At 34.2% G+C, this 18355-nt stretch overlaps 2 protein-coding genes across 2 annotated transcripts; both read left to right on the top strand.

The window, feature by feature from the left end:
- Positions 1–1743: 1743 nt before the first annotated feature.
- LOC113863487 (protein SULFUR DEFICIENCY-INDUCED 1) lies at positions 1744–4689 on the top strand. Its single transcript, XM_027497087.1, has 4 exons — positions 1744–2001; positions 2524–2736; positions 3241–3396; positions 4039–4689. Exons 1-4 carry the CDS (start codon positions 1864–1866, stop codon positions 4438–4440), a joined length of 909 nt encoding a protein of 302 aa, XP_027352888.1. The 5' UTR covers positions 1744–1863; the 3' UTR covers positions 4441–4689.
- A 3669-nt stretch (positions 4690–8358) lies between these two features.
- On the top strand, positions 8359–17566 carry LOC113863369 (pantoate--beta-alanine ligase). Its single transcript, XM_027496926.1, has 4 exons — positions 8359–9019; positions 16721–16834; positions 17073–17204; positions 17439–17566. The coding sequence occupies exons 1-4, from the start codon at positions 8447–8449 to the stop codon at positions 17553–17555; spliced, it is 936 nt and encodes a 311-aa protein (XP_027352727.1). The 5' UTR covers positions 8359–8446; the 3' UTR covers positions 17556–17566.
- Positions 17567–18355: the final 789 nt, after the last annotated feature.

Here is an 18355-nt window from a genome sequence, read left to right as displayed (position 1 = left end):
AAATGGCGAGATATGACTTTAAAACCTTTGAGAACCTTGGATAGGAGTGAAGAAATAAAAATTTCGTCTGCAACCCCCTTTTTATAGAAAATTTTCGAAGTTACTGTTCACCGCCAGAATTTACTGTTCATCGCCGGAAACACTGTTCACACGTACTGTACACGGATTGTACGCGGATGTGACGTCAGCCATGACGTCATGCTGATGTCATTGATGACGTCATCGTCACTGTACAAAGGCGGTTTCACTGTTCATAAGCGGATTACTGTTCATCGACACTGTTCATAGGCGGTTTTACTGTTCATTTTTTTTTCATTTTTTTTTTTAAAAATAAATTCTATCCAAATCTATTCCAATTATACTTTAACAAACCTCATTTATTTAAATCAAAATATAGGATGTTACAAAAGAAGTTAAAAATGGATGTGTGTGTAGGGGGAGGAAGACGAGCTTGGTGAAAAGGAAGGAGAAAGGTGATGTCCAAAGAGAAAAAGAAGTTGTAGAGAGAGAAAGAAGTTATGAGAGATGAGAGAGATGGCGAGACTAGATGAAGAATAAGGGGGATAGTCGAGAAATGGTAAAAGGGGACTGAGTGGATGGGAAAGGGGACTGACAGAAAAAAAGAAAGGGAGGTTGGATAGAGAGGGAAGGAGGGGCTGACGAAAGGGGGGAAGGGGGACTACCTAGAGAGAAAAGGTATAGAAAGAGAGAAAGAAACTCTAAGAAATGAGGAAGACAATTTCATTTTTCTTAAGAGAATTTTTTTTAAGTAAAAAATAATACTGAATAATCCATTTTTTGTGCAAATTTGACTGGATCTGTTTTTATCTAATTCATGTAGAAAGTTTTAAAGATTCTAAATTAAACTATCTAATAATCACATCCGTAAAATATATTTGAGAAATTTAGCTAAAAATTAATTAGCTAAGATTATTTTTTTCATTATGAAAAATAATTTACTCATTTTAAAAGTAATTTTATAAGTTAATTTAACTTAATAAATACCATTATATAATAAATTCAGTTATTAAATTTAAATAAATTAAGAATTCATAAATTTGTAATTCAACAATTAATATTTTAATATTTATTTATATTTTAAAAATTTACTATACATTAGAACAAAAATAATTGATAAATTATCAAATAAATTTATAATTATATAAATTTTTAAATTATATATTTATAAACGTGTTTATTCTAGTAATGGGATTAATAAAATTTAATATTTATAAAATTTTAAGTAACTGAAACCCTTTCTTATTATTCTAATGATATAAATGAAAGTATAAAAAATATATGCAAACATTTTTTTTATGAATGATTAAAATGTATTATAATAGTATAAAACTAAACTATTTAATAACAAACGCGTTAGTTCAAGAATGATAAATGACATCTTTGACAACTTAATTTAAAGAAATTATTTTCAAAAGAAGATTAATTTATTCATAAACTTAAAAAAAATTCTTAAAAATTGGAAAAGTAATAATTTCGCTGAAATAAACTATTTAAAGAAATTTAAAAAATGATTTCTTTGATCCCATGGAGACACTGCACGGTGAAAGTTCTTTGCGAAGCGAAAATCAGAAGAGGACACGTGTCTCCTAAATGGGAACAAGGTCGCTTTGTAGTCGTTGATTGGGCCTGTAGTGGGGAAGCAAGAAAAGCAAAGGAACAGGGACGCGAATCCGTCCAGATTCACAACGTTGTTCTCAATCCTCTTTGTTTCAACACCAACACCTTCCTTTCCTTCCGTTGAAAGTTGAAACTGGAAAGCGTGTGATCATAACTAACCGGAGAGAAAAGATAGCACCCATCACTAGTGTTTCATTTGGGCCTCTGCGGTGCTCTCTGCGTCTCATGACCCTAATGGATGAAACAAATGGTTGGAACAGCAACAACAAGAGTTACTCAAGAGGAAAAAAAGATGACCTTTACCATGTCCTTCATAAGGTTCCTTATGGTGATAGTCCCTATGTCAGAGCTAAACATGCTCAGGTACAACTATACTATACCCATTTTTCGGATTCTCCTATTTTTCACTTCAACTTCTTTTTTCTTTTTTTCATTAATTAATTCAAATCTAAATTACACTACTTAGGTGTGTATATATATGTATTTATTTTCTTTCCTCTCATGTTGTCTTTGTTTGATGAGTGATTCATGATCCCACTTTCATTGTTTGATTCATGAAGCATGAATCTCGTGTGCTTGGAATGCTCAGCATGAATTTAATGCTTCTTTCTTCTTTTATTTCTTTGTTGAATGATGACTTTTCTCTTTCTCTTTTAATTATTTACTTGATCAAATTACATTCATTCTGTTTCGAAGTTCGGATTTATAATAATAATAATCAATTATATTATTATGGGGGGAAGAAAGATATTGCCATTCAAATTTAGATTTTCAAAATTCAGATTTTGTTGCTGAAGCTAATTATTAGTTGAACAAAGATCTATAACAGTAATAATAATAGTAGCAATAATAATAGTGCTAATAGTAATTGTGTGAATCATGCAGCTGATAGAAAAGGACCCGGAAGCTGCAATTGTATTGTTTTGGAAGGCCATAAATTCGGGGGACAAAGTGGACAGTGCTTTGAAGGATATGGCAGTAGTAATGAAGCAATTAGATAGATCTGAAGAGGCCATTGAAGCCATAAGTTCATTTAGAGGCCTTTGCTCTAAACAATCCCAAGAGTCCCTTGATAATGTATTAATAGATCTATACAAGGTATAAATCTCCTTAAGCTCTTCTTTTCTAATTATTAATTTTATGTCCATTTTGTAGCCCCGTCATGGCTATGCACATATTAAGAAAACATTTGATGCTCCACATGTTTAACTTTATATTTGTTATTTCTTGGATTATGAAGTATTTGCCCATTTTTCTATTCTTTTAATTATTATTATTTTTAATTGTAGAAAACCTTAAAATAATATTGTTTCTTCAATTATATTCTATGGTTATCATCAGGGCAAAGAACTTCGTCACAAACCCAAAGGCTTTTTATTTTGGCAGATGTAGATCCCAAATAATTTCAAGAGTTTTCTCAATAATTTTATAATGTGTACTGCTTGTAACAATGTCCTGTTAATTTCCAGTGAATGAATGTTTATTTTTGGTACAATGTACGAGTGTCTTGTTTTTTTTTCTTTGATGGTACAATGAATGAGTGTTCTTGTACTAAGGTCTTTTAATTTACTTCTACATTAAATTTCATTTTTTGAATGATAGAAATGTGGAAAAATAGATGAGCAAATAGAATTGCTGAAGAGAAAGCTAAAATTGATCTACCAAGGGGAGGCCTTCAATGGGAAACTCACTAAGACAGCACGGTCTCATGGCAAGAAGTTCCAAGTTTCTATTAAACAAGAAACTTCAAGATTACTGGTATTTCATCTTAACTATACTTCCTTTTTACAGTTCGATGACCAGTTTTGGGCCTTGATTTTTGCATATAAATTAGTTAATACACTCCTTTGATTATCCTTTTAATAAAATATTTTTTCCATTTTAATTAACATTTTATGATATTAATGCACAATTAATTTTTCTTTTTCAATTCTATCTTTGAAAGATAGTTAGTAGGCTTTTAATCAGTATACGTTCTAATGCACTTTAACAAAACGTAGTAAAATTGTTTCACTTAAAAAATCATGTATTGGTGTTTTAATCTTTTTGGAAAATTAATCAAATATGATGGAGGGAGGAACTTTTGCTTAAATTTAATTCTGACATAATGATTAATCATAACGATATGAAAAGAAAAGGTAAGTGTACCATAAAAGTGGCATATGGGACAAATGTTAAGGATCACAGGTTGGTAATTGAACAAAATAGCTTGTAGATAAATTATAAATAAATAATCCACATCAAATCATATTCAATAAAATCCATCCGTATATGTACAATGCTGACTACCACCCTAGTATTTTTTTTTTCCCCTCCATATTTCAATTTTCAACTTTCTAGTTATGTTTTAATATTATTATCAGTATTTTGGCACCGACCCACCTAAACATTATTGTTCAGGGAAACTTGGGCTGGGCCTACATGCAAAAAATGAACTTCATGATGGCCGAGGTTGTGTATCGGAAGGCCCAAATGATTGATCCAGATTGTAACAAGGCTTGTAACTTGGGCCTATGCCTGATTAAACAAGCCAGATATGAAGAGGCACAAGAGATTCTTGAAGATGTATTGAAAGGAAACCTTCCAGGCTCAGAAGACACCAAGTCAAGGAAACGGGCCCAAGATCTGCTAACAGAGTTGAGATCCATGCTACCTCCACCTCATCTGTCAGATCTTTTGGGCCTGGATGATGAGTTCATCAAAGGCTTGGAACAGTTGATGAATGAATGGGGTCCAGTTAGATCAAAGAGACTTCCAATTTTTGAGGAGATTTCTTCATTTAGAGATCAATTAGCGTGTTAAGTTTTTACTTTGTATATAACTTTCTTAGATTGGGTCGGTTAATAGGTGTGCATGAAGAACTAGTTTCCTTTCTCTTTTTTCCTACTTTTCATGGAGTGGAGGGTGTTGTTTGTTTTTTTGGAAGAGAGGTACAACAATGTGAGGAATTAATTTGAGTGAATATCCTGATGTAAATTAATAACGAGACTGAGTGATAGGTTATTTTAAAATTGAATACAATTAATTTTGATATAATTACTTTTTTAAATTGTAATTGAGATTTGTGTTAATTGTTCCACTCAAATGTATAAATGTTACCTTTGTATAATGTTGGGTTGGAGAGGAATGGAGGTGAGGGTTGAAGAGAGATTTTATAATTTCTATTACGTTTGATTCAATAATAGAAGTGTTTAAAAGGGAAGGAAGGCTCCTTTTTTTTTAATGTTAAAAATCTTTTTAAATGAGAAAAAATTATAATAAAAAACGAGATTTTAAAATTATACCTCATCTAATTTTAGCGTTAGCTCCTCTAAATTTAAAAAAAAAATGGATAATTTCTTTTAAAATTAATTAAATAAAATAATCTTCAATTTAACAAAATTATTTTACTCTTTTAAATATATAATAATAAATTTATTACATAAATATATTTTAAGTCTAAATAAACATAATTATTCAATTTTTGTCCCTTTTTAAAAATTTCCTTTCCTGTTAATTTCTTATTTTTTGAAATTAATCAATTTTATTTTTTTAATGTTATTATTATTATAGAAAAATTATAGATTTTTTGGAGTGTTTGGAGGGAGAGGAAAGGAAAAAGTTTGGAAGGTAAGGGAGAAGATGAGAAAGTAGAAAGAAAGAGAGTTAATGAAAAATATCTCAAATTGTGAGAACAAAAAATAATGAGTTTATAAGGGTTTTAAAGAGTTTTTTATAAACCTTCTCCTCTCATGTAATCTCTCCTCATTTTTTAATCTTCAATCTCTTCTTAGTGTTTGTCTACCTTAAACCTTGACGTGTCATCATGAATAAAAATTCAACTATGAAGTAGCCATTGTAACCACTTTTGAACACCATAGAACTACCGCAAGCTCTTTACTTCACCACATAAGTTATTTGATGAGTAATGATGCATGGTAAAGGATGAAATGATGGTTATTCATTGTAGAAGTTGATGGGGGCCTATGGTGGTATTTGTGGCTATCAATTATAGGTTTGTAGTTTCTTTTTTCCCTTTAATAAGTAATTATTGTTGGTTTTTGGATGGTTATAGTGTCAAATTTTGAAAGTTTTCAACCTTGTTTCTCACGATTCTATGGTGGGTGATTGGACATGGTCACTAGCTTGCAATCATGGTTTGGTGAGATGAAATTCCATTAGGTTTTGTTAGAAGAGAGTTATGGGATTAGATTGACACCTTCTCGCAAATTTAAAAGGAGTTTTTGTGTTGATCGAATATAATTGACAAGATTAATAAGCATGAAAGGGGTAAAATAGAAAAAAATAATTGAAATTGCAAAGAGAAAATAACTTGAGAAATGTTATGTTGGATTGAATAATTCAAAATGACAAGGTACATAAAACATGAACTTGAATCAAAAACTTGAAATTATACATACTTAATGTTTTTTGTAATGTTGTCAAAGGGAATCATAATGTATGCATTTAGAAGGTGTATAGTGAAGGTATGTGTGAGTGATATGATTTCTAACTTGATTCTTGTATCTTCATTTCACAACTCCTATCCTTGTTGGATTGTTTTCTCCTAACTTTTGCCTAAAGAGTCCTTGGTACAATGTTTGCTACCCCATATAATGTGAAGAAAAACAAAAAATCCTAAACAAATATCCAAAAGAACCACCCCCTTAAATAATGATATAAAGTTCTATTTATAGACTATTTGTTATACATATGCTAATCATGTGTCTAAATGCAGACTAGTCCCACTAAGTAGTGTGTTGTGTAATTGTTGACGCTTACTAAATTAAACGTTTTGAGACATAGGTATGGTGCTAACCATTATTGACTTGCTTTAGAAAGTGTCTAGAGATATGGACATTTTCGACCACCAAAATGAGTTTTTTCTAGTTAAGTGATTCCAATCGTGATCATCTTCCTAGTATATTTTGAAGCTTGAAGTTGAAGTAGATGAAAACAAAAAAACTTTGCTAATTCAATAGTGAATATGAAGTTATCTTCATAGTGGGTTTAGTTGTTGATGTTGACCATTTTGATTATTTGCAGCCTCACATAACATTTAAATAGTTTAGGACCAATGATGTAGCCGAAATTTAAAGGTCATTGCTTGTGACATTAAGAGTTTGTTTGAACATACATTTTGAAGTAAAACTTGCGTCAATCATTCACTTAATCTTAAGGTGTTAAGTATATATAGTTTCAAGGGTCAATATACCTTGGTCATTTCAATGCTTAACTACTTGCTAATATATGGTAGCAACTCTAAAATAATCTATGGCCTAAGCATAATTCACGAACAACCCATGATTTTGAATGATTACCTTCTATTTTGTCCAATAAAAATCTATTGATTAGTATAAATGTTTTACTTTGAAGCGAAAAATATAATAGGCACCTACTAATTTTGCTCTCACTATAACTTTATTTAATATTTTCCTAACAATAATAAACAAAGAAAAAGGATAAAATCCTAAAATATAAATAAGGATTCTATGTATAAAATACTTGTCTCCTTTTTAATATGTCTTTTTGAACTCTTTATTTATACAAAAACCTACACCAATTTTTATTGATACAAAAACCTTGATCTATAATTGTCACAAATATTGTCATTTTTATTAATCACTTTACCTCTCAACTAAGGAGGGAGAAGTAGTTTTAGAAAGAAAATATGAATTTAGGTTAAATAGTAAAACAATGTAAAATAAATTAGATTAATAAAAGGTTTTATTAAATTATTTATCATATTTATAAAATGTTATTTTTATTAAAAATTTAAAAAAAAACAAAGGACTTTCCTGTGATATCCCATTTTGAAAGCTTATGTGACTATATTAAATAACTACGGTATGGATGTTGTACTTAAATTAAACTGGTTCTGAACCCTTGGATCTGTAAAAGTACCGTATAAAACAGTATAAATTAATCTCTTTTATAACAAAATTAAAAAATATTTTATGCATCACTAAAGGGAGACATCTTTAAGAGATTCATTTGTTGATAAAATAAAAAATATATAAATAGGATATAAAAGTTGAATAAAAACTCAATAAGACAAATTTTATTTTTTATATATATGTGATGTCAAATTAATAAATTACATATTTTAAGTTAGTTAAGATAAGCTTATATGATAAATTTATTATATTTTGTATTCAAAATATAAAGAATAAAAAAATTATCATATTTTGTTTTCTTATTATATTTAAATTGATGTTAAGTTTTAATAGTTTAAATAAAAGAATTAAAATTAATTTAGATGTTTGTGCCTGAAGACCAAATAGTCATTTTCAAGTGTTAAAACTTCTAAATTTTCCAAAATTCGATGTTTGACAATATAAGCAGTTCATTGGTCGATTTCCGTCAAATTCGAATGGCTTGTCATTATGTAACGTAATTAATTGTATGTTCTCAAATGGCTTGTCACCTGTATAAGCGTGATTCCTATTATACAGGTTATTATTACTCGTCACAGAATTTTAAATTTAGATTATAATATTGTGTGGGTCAATTTTGAGCTGCGATCACTGATAAAATCAAAATTCGAAAGTTGCACGACCACTTTTAACAGAACAGATTCTCTTCAGAAGGTTTGTCCTCTGCAGCTGAAAAGTGTGCTGTTAATTTGTTGGAGAGGCTGCAGTGGAGAGAATTTAAGAGGTTCTGAACTGAAAAATGATGTACGTAACTTCATTTTTTATTCCTTAATTTGCTTAAGCCGGTTTGGGGGTGGTGTCCCTGCAGCACCTTCTCTGAGTTTGCTTCACTAAGCATTCGATTGAGATTCTGAGGAAAAGCGTCGAAACACAACACGCTTCTTTCAAATCCAATGGCAGCAAAGGAGGCTCATGTGATATCTGATAAGGATGAAATGAGGAAGTGGTCAAGGGCCATGAGAGCCCAAGGCAAACGCATTGGCCTCGTACCCACCATGGGCTTCCTCCACCAAGGCCATCTTTCTCTCATCAAAGAAGCCCGCAACCACTCCAACGTTGTCGCTGTCTCTATCTACGTCAACCCGGGACAGTTTTCCCCATCCGAGGACCTTTCCTCGTACCCTTCTGATTTTCACGGCGACATAAAAAAACTCATGTCGGTTCCGGGTGGAGTTGACGTTGTTTTTCACCCTCACAATTTGTATGAATATGGGAATGTAGCCAAGAATGAGGGTGACGGTGATGAGGGTGGTGGAGTTGTGTCTTGTGTTGAGAAGAGTGGGTTGTTGAAGCATGAAACATGGGTGAGGGTTGAGAAGCTGGAAAAGGGTCTTTGTGGGAGTAGTAGGCCCATTTTCTTTAGAGGGGTTGCTACCATTGTGACCAAGTTGTTTAATATAGTGGACCCTGACGTTGCTGTCTTTGGGAAAAAGGATTATCAGCAGTGGCGAGTTATTCAGAGAATGGTAAACTTTTTTTTAACACTTTTTTCTTCTGTTTTGCTTTAGGACAAGAAGCTCCAATTCTGATGGAAAAATAACCCCAATAGTATCTATCTATCATCCAAGTTTTGTATTTTACTTTATTCTTATTTCCTAAGAAGAGGAATCTTAGGAATACTTTCTTCGAGACTTCTAATTTTTTGTTTTTTGGACCCCAACACTCTTCATAATGTTGGCGAATTCCAATGTCATACAACTAATTGTTAGGGATGCGCACCTTGAAATTCACTTAATAATTCGAGAAGAGAAAAAGGAGTGTCTTGCTAGTGTTTTGCTCTCCACAGAATTACATATCTTCAAAGGAAAAAAGGTTTACTTTAAATGTTGTTCGTCCGCACCCAACACATGTTTGTCTTTTAATTTTTTCTGAACCTGAAACCTGAAGTGTAATACAGTCACTAGTTTGCTTAGAAAGAATTTGTCTTCTTTTTTTCACATCCTGAAGTTGTAATTTCCTTCGTTTTTTTTTTTGGTTTGGAGATTAGTACATTTGCATGAAGTTTTGTTTGAATGTATTGTTAAAAACTCTGTCGGATATCATTCTGTTAATATTGTCACAACTGCTGCATAATGAAGCATTGGGGAGTTAGACTAAAAAACGTACATGAATAGTGACAATAATGACGTATTACTGCTGAATGAGATAAAATAATCTTGTGGTCTCCTTTTCCCTAAAGCTTGACTTTTGTCGTGCTACATGAATCTGCTTCTTTCCTTCTGCTTTTGATACAAAGTGGAAAGTTAAGAGGGAGTGCAATGAGGAATGCTTATCAGATTCTTAGTCAATGGCTATTTAATTACTGTTTTTATTCACTTTCACAGTATGTTATAGGTGATCCTACCTTATAGGACAAGGTTTAGTGGTTGTTGCACGATACTCATTTTGATAGTTCTGTATTTTGTGTGAGATGTATCTTGTCTGACTGAGTAATTATATCAGTTTGTTATTTTATTTGAAGGTTCTGAAATCATGTTTGGTAGGAGTGTTGCCATTAAGTTCTAGAAAATAAATTTCTTTACAAAGCTATTATTTTCTACGGTAAGTTTTATTATTTTGGTTACTAGTAAGAAAACATTTGCTATATTATTGATTTACTACTGCAAATCCCCCAAGTCTGTTACTGATTGTGATACGGTATCAACAGTTTCACCTTGTCTTCAAGGTGAAAATCAGGAAATTGTTCCTGCATGGTAGCAAAGGAACTTTCAATTGATAAATCTTTCCATCAAATGAGCACGTCGGATTCTGTCAAGGTGTCTTATCCTCAGACAACTTTGGCTGGCTGTACCCTCCTTAACCACTAATTTTCTGCTGGTGTGGCTGGCAGCAGTTAGCTGGTTGAAGCTTCTGCTATTAATTTCTTTGGCATAGAGACCTGAAATATTGGGTGAATGCAGCTGACTCAAGAAGCTGAAAGAGGCTTATTGAATTTCCTTTCAGCTCATCTAACACCAATTCCTTTCTGTCAATAACTGATTCACTTCTTCTACTTCTGCAAATCTTCTGAACAATGTTGGAGGTTCCCTTGCATATAAAGCTTTGAAGGGGAACATTTTAGTAGAATTATGGTAATTAGCATTGACCCAACTCTGCACAACTCATCCACCTTGGCCATTGCTTGAGCCTTGCTATCTCGATAAATATTCAGCAATCCCTTGAGCAGTAAAGGGTGGCATAGAGATAGGAAATGGTAAAGGACTACCAGTATAGTATCTAGCTCGTAAAATTCATTTAAATTTCTGTCCAAACTTGTAGAGGTATGGGGTAGAGGCTGAAGCAGACCAACTGGAGACAAGGTGAAATGTGTATAATATTGAATAACACCTCTGAATCAATAGAAAGAGAATTAGGATCAGAATATAGGAAGGAAGTAGAGAGTCCAAAGAAGGAGAATTATGAGAGAGAAGCATACCACACGCTTAATGATCTTACGCCACAAAGTCTTCCAGCAAAATATTCTTTCTCCTAGGCCTCATGCTTTTCCTCTAGCCCATAATTCCCAGATCTACCTCCACGTGGCCATTCCATATAACTAACTTTCCATCCTCCAATTCAGCATTAGCATATCTCTCTCTATTATTTTGCTCACATGTTACATTACTTTCCCCATTGAGAGCAACCTTGTCCTCAAGGTTGAATTGAGGGAAAATCTTTTGAAAAGTATCCACATCTTCCCAAGTTGGTGCAGCAGATTTGTGAGGCTCCCATTGAATCAAAATCTGAGGAATGGCCTTAGAATTACGAATGATTACCCCAGAATCTAAAACTCAAAGAGGAACTACTGCAGGTCCTAACTCCGTGGTTGTCAATGGTAAGGAAAATATTGCTGCGAAGGATGAACATTGAATTTTTTTTAACAGAGATACATGAAAGACAGGATGTATCTTTGCTGTATCAGGTAAGTTTAGCTTATAAGCAACTACACCTATGCGAGCCAGCACGGAAAATGGTCCAAAATAACACATGCTCAGCTTCTGATTTTTCTGCAGAGCAACTGAATGTTGTCTATATGGTTGCAACTTTACTAATACCAAATCACCTACTTCTAGCTGCAATTCTCTTCTCTGTCGATCAGCTGCTTGTTTCATATACTGCTGAACTTTCTGTAAATTCCCCTTGAGCTGCTGTGCCTGTAATAACAAATCTCTATCTTGAAGAACATATTGGATAGCTACCGGATCATTAGGATTCACCTCATAACGTATAACAGTCGGTGGATCACGACCATATAAAGCTTTGAAGGGAGACATGCCTATACTCTGATGTAGTGAAGAATTATACCAAAATTGTGCCCAAGGAAGCATAGTGAACCATTTCTGTGGATTGTCAAACACAAAACAACGGAGATACATTTCTAATGTCTTGTTCAAGGCCTCCGTTTGACCGTCTGTTTGAGAATGGTATGAAGAACTCATTGCCAACATCATACCTTGAGCTTAAACAGATGTTGCCAAAAAGAACTCACGAAAACTCTATCAATCAATTTTGGAAGACTGTATAGTTTCACCACGTTATTAATAAAGGCTTCAGCAACCCTTTTACTAGTGAAAGTAGCCTTCAAAGGAATGAAATGTCCGAATTTCAAAAGTCTATCAACCACCACCATAATTGTGGAAAACACATGAGAAGCAGGCAGATTTGTAACGAAATCCATTGAAACATCTTCCCAAACATGATGAGGAATGGGTAATGGTTGTAGTAACCTCGTGGGTAAAGCTTGTTCAACTTTTGCTTTTTGACAAATTTGACATTCACGTACCATTTTTCTTATTTGTTGCTGCATCCCTGACCAAAAAAATTGAGAACAAATTCTAGCTATGGTTCGAGAAACCCTTGCATGACCACCTATTTTTGAGCAATGAAACTCCAGAAAAACTTGATTGATAAGATCGACATCACAAGGCAGCATAATTTGGCCTTTCCATAACACCACCCCGTCTTTAACGACGTAGTCATGATTCGGTGTCTTGTTGTTAACATACTATTCATATAGCACACGAAGCTTCACATCATTTTGAGTTATCTCAGCTACTTTGTGTAGCCAATAATTTTTTGGTTCAAATCAGGCCATCATAAAACACCTTGACAAAGCATCAGTTGGAATGTTTTCTTTCCCTGATTTGTATTGAATTATAAAATCAGAGCCCAAAAACTTGGGCAACCATTGTTGTTGGTCTGGCGTTTGTAGTCTCTGTTCAAGCAATTCCTTTAAACTTTTCTGATCTGTCTTAATAATAAATTTATGACCCAATAGATTGTGTCTAAACTTCCTTAAGGCTTATGTAATGGCAAAAAACTCGCTTGTGTACACTATTTGTTTCTGCATCTTATTGGAAAGTTTCTTTGAGAAATATGCTATAGGGTGATTATCCTGACTCAATACTACCCCTATACCGAAGCCTGATGCATCAGTTTCTAAAACAAATGTGGCTGCAAAATTAAGAATGATAAGTACAGGTGCTGATGTCAGAGCTTCCTTCAATTGTGTAAAGCTGCCGCTGCTGTATCATTCCAAAGAAAAGCATCTTTTTTTAAATAAATCTGTCAAAGATGCTGCTATGTTAGCATACCCTTTTACGAAACGCCTATAATATCCAATAAGATCTAAAAAATCCATGCAACTGTTTAATATTGGTAGGTTGAGGCCAAGCCTTTACAGCTTTAAGCTTGTTATCGTCCATGGCTACTCCTACTCTAGAGAGAGTATGACCTAAGTAGTCAATTTCTCGAATTCCAAAAGAACACTTAGACATTTGAGCATACAATTTATGCTGCTGCAAAATCTGCAGAACTAATTCCAAATGCAGCAAGTAGTCTTTTCATGAGGAACTATAGATTAGAATATCATAAAAAGAAACCAGCACAAATCTTCGTAAAATTCCTCTAAAAATATTATTCATTAACTTCATACTATATGCCTCTGCAATAGCATCTGTAGTTACCATATGTCGTATGTGATGCAATTGAGCTTGAATAGGAGCATGATCCCTATCTCCTTGTAATGTGACCAGTTTTTCATTATATAAAAATCATAATTGTAAAGCATCATAATCAGCCAAGTGTGGACCCATTGTTTTTAACCAACTAGGCCCCAAAATTAAATCAGCCCCTGAAATGGGAAGTAGAAATACTGGTAGATGGAATATGTTCCCTTGAGCTTGAATAGTCAACTTTTGAACGAACCCCTCAGCCTCCATATAATTTCCATTGCCCACCATTACCTTAATGGTAGGAGCTGACTCTACTGGTACTTCAAAATTCTAGCAAGTCTTGGTTGTAAAAAATTATCCGAGCTCCCTCCATCAACCAGAACAGTAACAAGTAGCTTATCCACATATGCCAAGAACCTTATTGTGCCAACTCCCTTGCCACCCTTTATTGCATTGAGTGATAAGTAATGATCTTCACTTATAAGAGCCGAGTACACTGCAGCCTAATCTTCTTCAGATTCTAACTCAATTTGACAGCCTTCCTGTCCTTCCTCATCCAATTGCAGAAACAAATATTGACGATTAGGACATTTATGATTAAAAGTAAACTTCTCATCACAGAAATAACATAAACCCTTCTCTCTTTGAATTTGCATTTTAGCGGGACTAATCCTTTTAATAATGGCAGCCTTTAACTGTGGTCCATTAGGGGTAAGAAGCAGAGGAGGTAAGGCAAGTTTATTCACAGGTTTAACTTGACTCTGAGGAGAAACATAAGAAGTCACAGAGGAATATCGGCGAACAGAAGCGATGTGCATTTTAATCGGAAAGGGATACTTATCTTCATACAATTTTGCTAATGCCACGGCTCTTAACAACAAAGATGGGGATTGAACTACCACATCCCTCTTAATATTGATGTTAAGTCCACTAATAAAACAAGTCAACAAAGCTTCATCACCCAATCCAAAGGATCTATTTGCAAGGGACATGAATTTGAGGTAGCAATCTGAAACAGTACCTATTTGTTGCAGTTTGAAAAGTTCCGCCATAGGACAATCAAATGGAGAGGGTCCAAATTGAGATTCAAGAGCTCTTGTCAATTCTTGCCAAGTGTTAACAGCCAATAACCTTTGTTGCATCTAAAACCATGGAACGACCTCCTTGTCAAAATGAATTCTAGCACAGATGAAGTACCATCAAAATGAGGAAAACCAATAGAAATGTCTTTAACTGGGAATGCCATATTCATTGAAGTTACGATCGGGGAGCCAGAGTTCGACAAGGAACCTCCATGAGACTGAGACTGCTGGATCGGAATTTGATTCAAGGCAGATTGAAGCTGTTCCAAACGAGTTTGCATCTCGGTTTGGGCTAACGTCGCTTGAGCAGCATGTTCTCTTTGTTCTTTGTGTCTTAGGTCTAACAATTGCACTAAACTCCGAAGCTCAACGTCATGTGAATTAATCATTGCTTGCAGTTCCTTCAAACGCGTATTCTCAGCCATGGAAGCTCAATGAAAGCACCAATGAAATGTGTATAATATTGAATAACACCTTTGAATCAATAGAAAGAGAATTAGGATCAGAATACAGGAAAGAAGTAGAGTCCAGAGAAGGAGAATTATCAGAGAGAAGCATACCACACGCTTAATGATCTTAAGCCACAAAGTCTTCCAGCAAAATATTCTTTCTCCTAGGCCTCATACTTTTCCTCTGGCCCATAATTTCCAGATCTACCTCCATGTGGCCATTCTATATAACTAACTTTCCATCCTCCAATTCAGCATTAGCATATCTCTCTCTATTATTTTGCTCACATGTTACACAAGGCTTGGTACTTGTTCCTCTTACATGTATCACAAGCTGCCATGTACTTCTTAATGTCTGACTTAGCCTGCAAATGCCTCCCCATATAGGAATAATGTTTAATTCCTTGAGGGCTGTGGCATAGGTATTCTTGCAAAATTAAGGTGTCTTTGTATAATAAACGGCAATCCTTCCTTTCGTAGCCTGGATTGGAGCCTTTTTCTTCTATTAAATCATTAAATTGTTATAAGCTTAGCTTCTCCTAATTCCCCAGCCTATGCTTGGTTTCATGTCCAATAGCCCTGCTACCCATGTTCCAATGCAAAAGATACAGTCAATTGTGTTGAACAAAACTAATGTATAATAGAAACGAGTGCTGAAGCAAACATGCACTCAGTCCAAGTATCCAGATCAACTAGATATACTGTCTCCCATTAACATCTACTTTGTTGAGTACTTGAAGCTCCTTTGGTCTGTTTTAACCAGAAAGTGCCTATTTCACTTTTCCTGCAATTCCTCTCTCCATCCTTGTCTGTGCCAATTACACTTTGTATCTGCAGTTTGCCCATAAGAATCTGCTACAAATCCTGTTGATTTTCCTGTTTTTTTGAAATGAGATTTGTGTATCTCCTTTCCTTTTGGCTTTCTGTTCTACATCTTTCAAAGTTCGAACTCCCTCCCAAGGTCATCAATCTGAACCGAAGTCCTCTTACAGAGCCTCTACTCATGCTCCCAGCCATGTATAGAATCTTGAGACCTATGATACCAGTTGATAGGATACTGGAAAATCAGGTCTTGTATTATTGATATACTGCTACAGATCCCACAAATCCTTCAGTAACGTTGATATTGGCATCAGTAACAAATAGAGATCATCCATATAACAGAAGGTCCTCTGACACTCCGCCCTGGTTCAGTAACTAGCACCCAGGATTAATGAAGAAAATTGAGGAGAGAAAAGGAAGAGAAGATGGCACTGACTCTGACGGATTTGATGCCACCTTTCCGACCCTTACACTGAACTTCCACTTATCTCTTCCTTTCCCCCTGCCCAACCTTTATCCCAACCTCCTCTACATATTCATCTTTGATCTTCTCTCTCTTCTTGCCACACAGGCATTCTGTTATCAAGGGATATTGTTTCCATTAACACTGATTCTGCTATCACAGGGAATATTATTCCCACTGATTAAATATCTCTGTCAATGCATGAATGCATTAGGTATCTGAAGTTCTTTCTCTTCCTAGTGAACACTTGGGTAGTGGGAGGCATAACATTATGGTTAATGTTAAACCTTATTTGGTCATAAAGTCACTTTATGAAACATCAGTGAAGATAGCATTGTCTACCAGATTTATTTGATGCTATGAATATTACTGTTATTAGACATCGGTTCTTTTAGATTGACTGATTAATTTCTTGCAGGTTCGAGATCTTGATTTTTCCATAAAAGTGATAGGAGCTGATATAACACGTGACAATGATGGCCTTGCACTGAGTTCCCGTAATGTGCACCTTTCAACCGAAGAGAGGGAAAAGGTTTTGTATTCAAATTGTTTTTAAACTTACTTAAAGCTACTTACTTAAAGCTAGCATTGATATTTATTATTAAGCATTTGTGACAATAATGATAATGTAAAATTGACGTTACCAAGCTTTTAATATGTTATCATAATATCATCTTCACTTTCTGCTGCACTAAGCCTTAATAAATTTTCAGTATACTTGGACTTCTATCTACAAATAGGTAAGAATGATTTCTTTCAATCCTTTTCAGGCACTATCAATTAACAAATCATTGTTAAGAGCTAAATCAGCAGCAGAAGATGGTCAGGTGCATTGTGAGAAGTTGAGAAATTTGGTCATCCAATGTATTACTGATGCTGGTGGAAGGATTGATTATGCTGAGGTGAGATGCTAAATATCTTCCTTTTCTGTGATTAGTTTGGAATGTCTAACAAAATCCTCACATCTCTTTGAAAGCACACAGCTAATGCCAAAGTTTCTTTGGTGATGATGTGTGCCTCACCGAAATATATTTGTACCTAACAACTCCTAAAACGACCACCAAAGCAATAAAGAAACAGAGGCTATGAATAATGAAAGTTATGGTTGTATACAAACTAGATACTTTTGCCTGCAGATTGTTGATCAAGATAGTTTGGAGAAAGTGGAAAGGATCGAGGGTCCTGTTGTCTTCTGTGTTGCTGCATGGTTTGGGAAAGTCAGGCTTATAGACAACATGGAAATCAACATGTGAATGGATTTTTGTAGCAGTTCACCGATTGTTTTTCTGGCAGTTATGTATGATTACTTGCTGATGCACTTTTACCATGTCATAAAAATCAAGGATGGCTGCTACCAATGGCACAGGTAGGAACCAATGAAGTGGTTTATTTCCTTATTGATTGACCAAAAAATTCATGCTTGGGATTATTTATAACAGTTTAACCATTTGTTGAATAACACTTCCATGGGTGTGGGAGTTGAGGAGTTAGGTTTCCTGACTGCAAAGGTGGTCGTAGTTCCTGCAAAAGCATGCCAAGGACAAAGGCTCTGCTTCCTTATTATACATTTACTGTAACTTATGCTAGTATTCGCATTCGTTGAGGCTAGCTAGGGACACTCTTTAGTTGGAACGGATTATCCCGTAACTATCCTTATGGATCACTTTTGTGAACTTTTTTTGGATTAGTTGAATAAGCTCCTGAGGGTCTTTTGGATTGAATACCTCTTTTCTCACCTCTATTTCAGGCATAAAATAGAATTCTGTAGCACTTAACTCTGTGCTTTGTTTTCTATAAGGGTATAATTTGTCCCAAGATGAGTGGTACTTGGGAAGAGAACCATGAATAAAAAATGCATCATGATATAATTGCTTGCTATGCTGGTCAATGTACAAAGTAGCTTTTTCTTACTAATGTATAATTTAAAAAAAAATTGTAAATCTTCCTTCATTTTATATCTACAAATCATCTTAATTGTTAAATGAAAAGTTATTAAATGTTTTTTATATTTTATAAATAATAAATGCAAACTTTTTTTTATTTAATGTTTATT

This window comes from Abrus precatorius, unplaced genomic scaffold (genome assembly GCF_003935025.1).
Source record: "Abrus precatorius isolate BTA unplaced genomic scaffold, Abrus_2018 Scaffold3, whole genome shotgun sequence".
NCBI classification, from domain to species: Eukaryota; Viridiplantae; Streptophyta; class Magnoliopsida; order Fabales; family Fabaceae; genus Abrus; species Abrus precatorius.
This window is presented reverse-complemented; position numbering and strand designations above follow the sequence as displayed.

Coding starts and splice junctions, on each gene's coding strand:
- LOC113863369 (XM_027496926.1), top strand. CDS start 8,447: ATGGCAGCAAAGGAGGCTCATGTGATATCTGATAAGGATGAAATGAGG. Junction 9,020..16,720: donor GGCGAGTTATTCAGAGAATG/GTAAACTTTTTT, acceptor AATTTCTTGCAG/GTTCGAGATCTTGATTTTTC. Junction 17,205..17,438: donor GAAGGATTGATTATGCTGAG/GTGAGATGCTAA, acceptor TTTTGCCTGCAG/ATTGTTGATCAAGATAGTTT.
- LOC113863487 (XM_027497087.1), top strand. CDS start 1,864: ATGACCCTAATGGATGAAACAAATGGTTGGAACAGCAACAACAAGAGT. Junction 2,002..2,523: donor TCAGAGCTAAACATGCTCAG/GTACAACTATAC, acceptor TGAATCATGCAG/CTGATAGAAAAGGACCCGGA. Junction 2,737..3,240: donor TATTAATAGATCTATACAAG/GTATAAATCTCC, acceptor TTTGAATGATAG/AAATGTGGAAAAATAGATGA.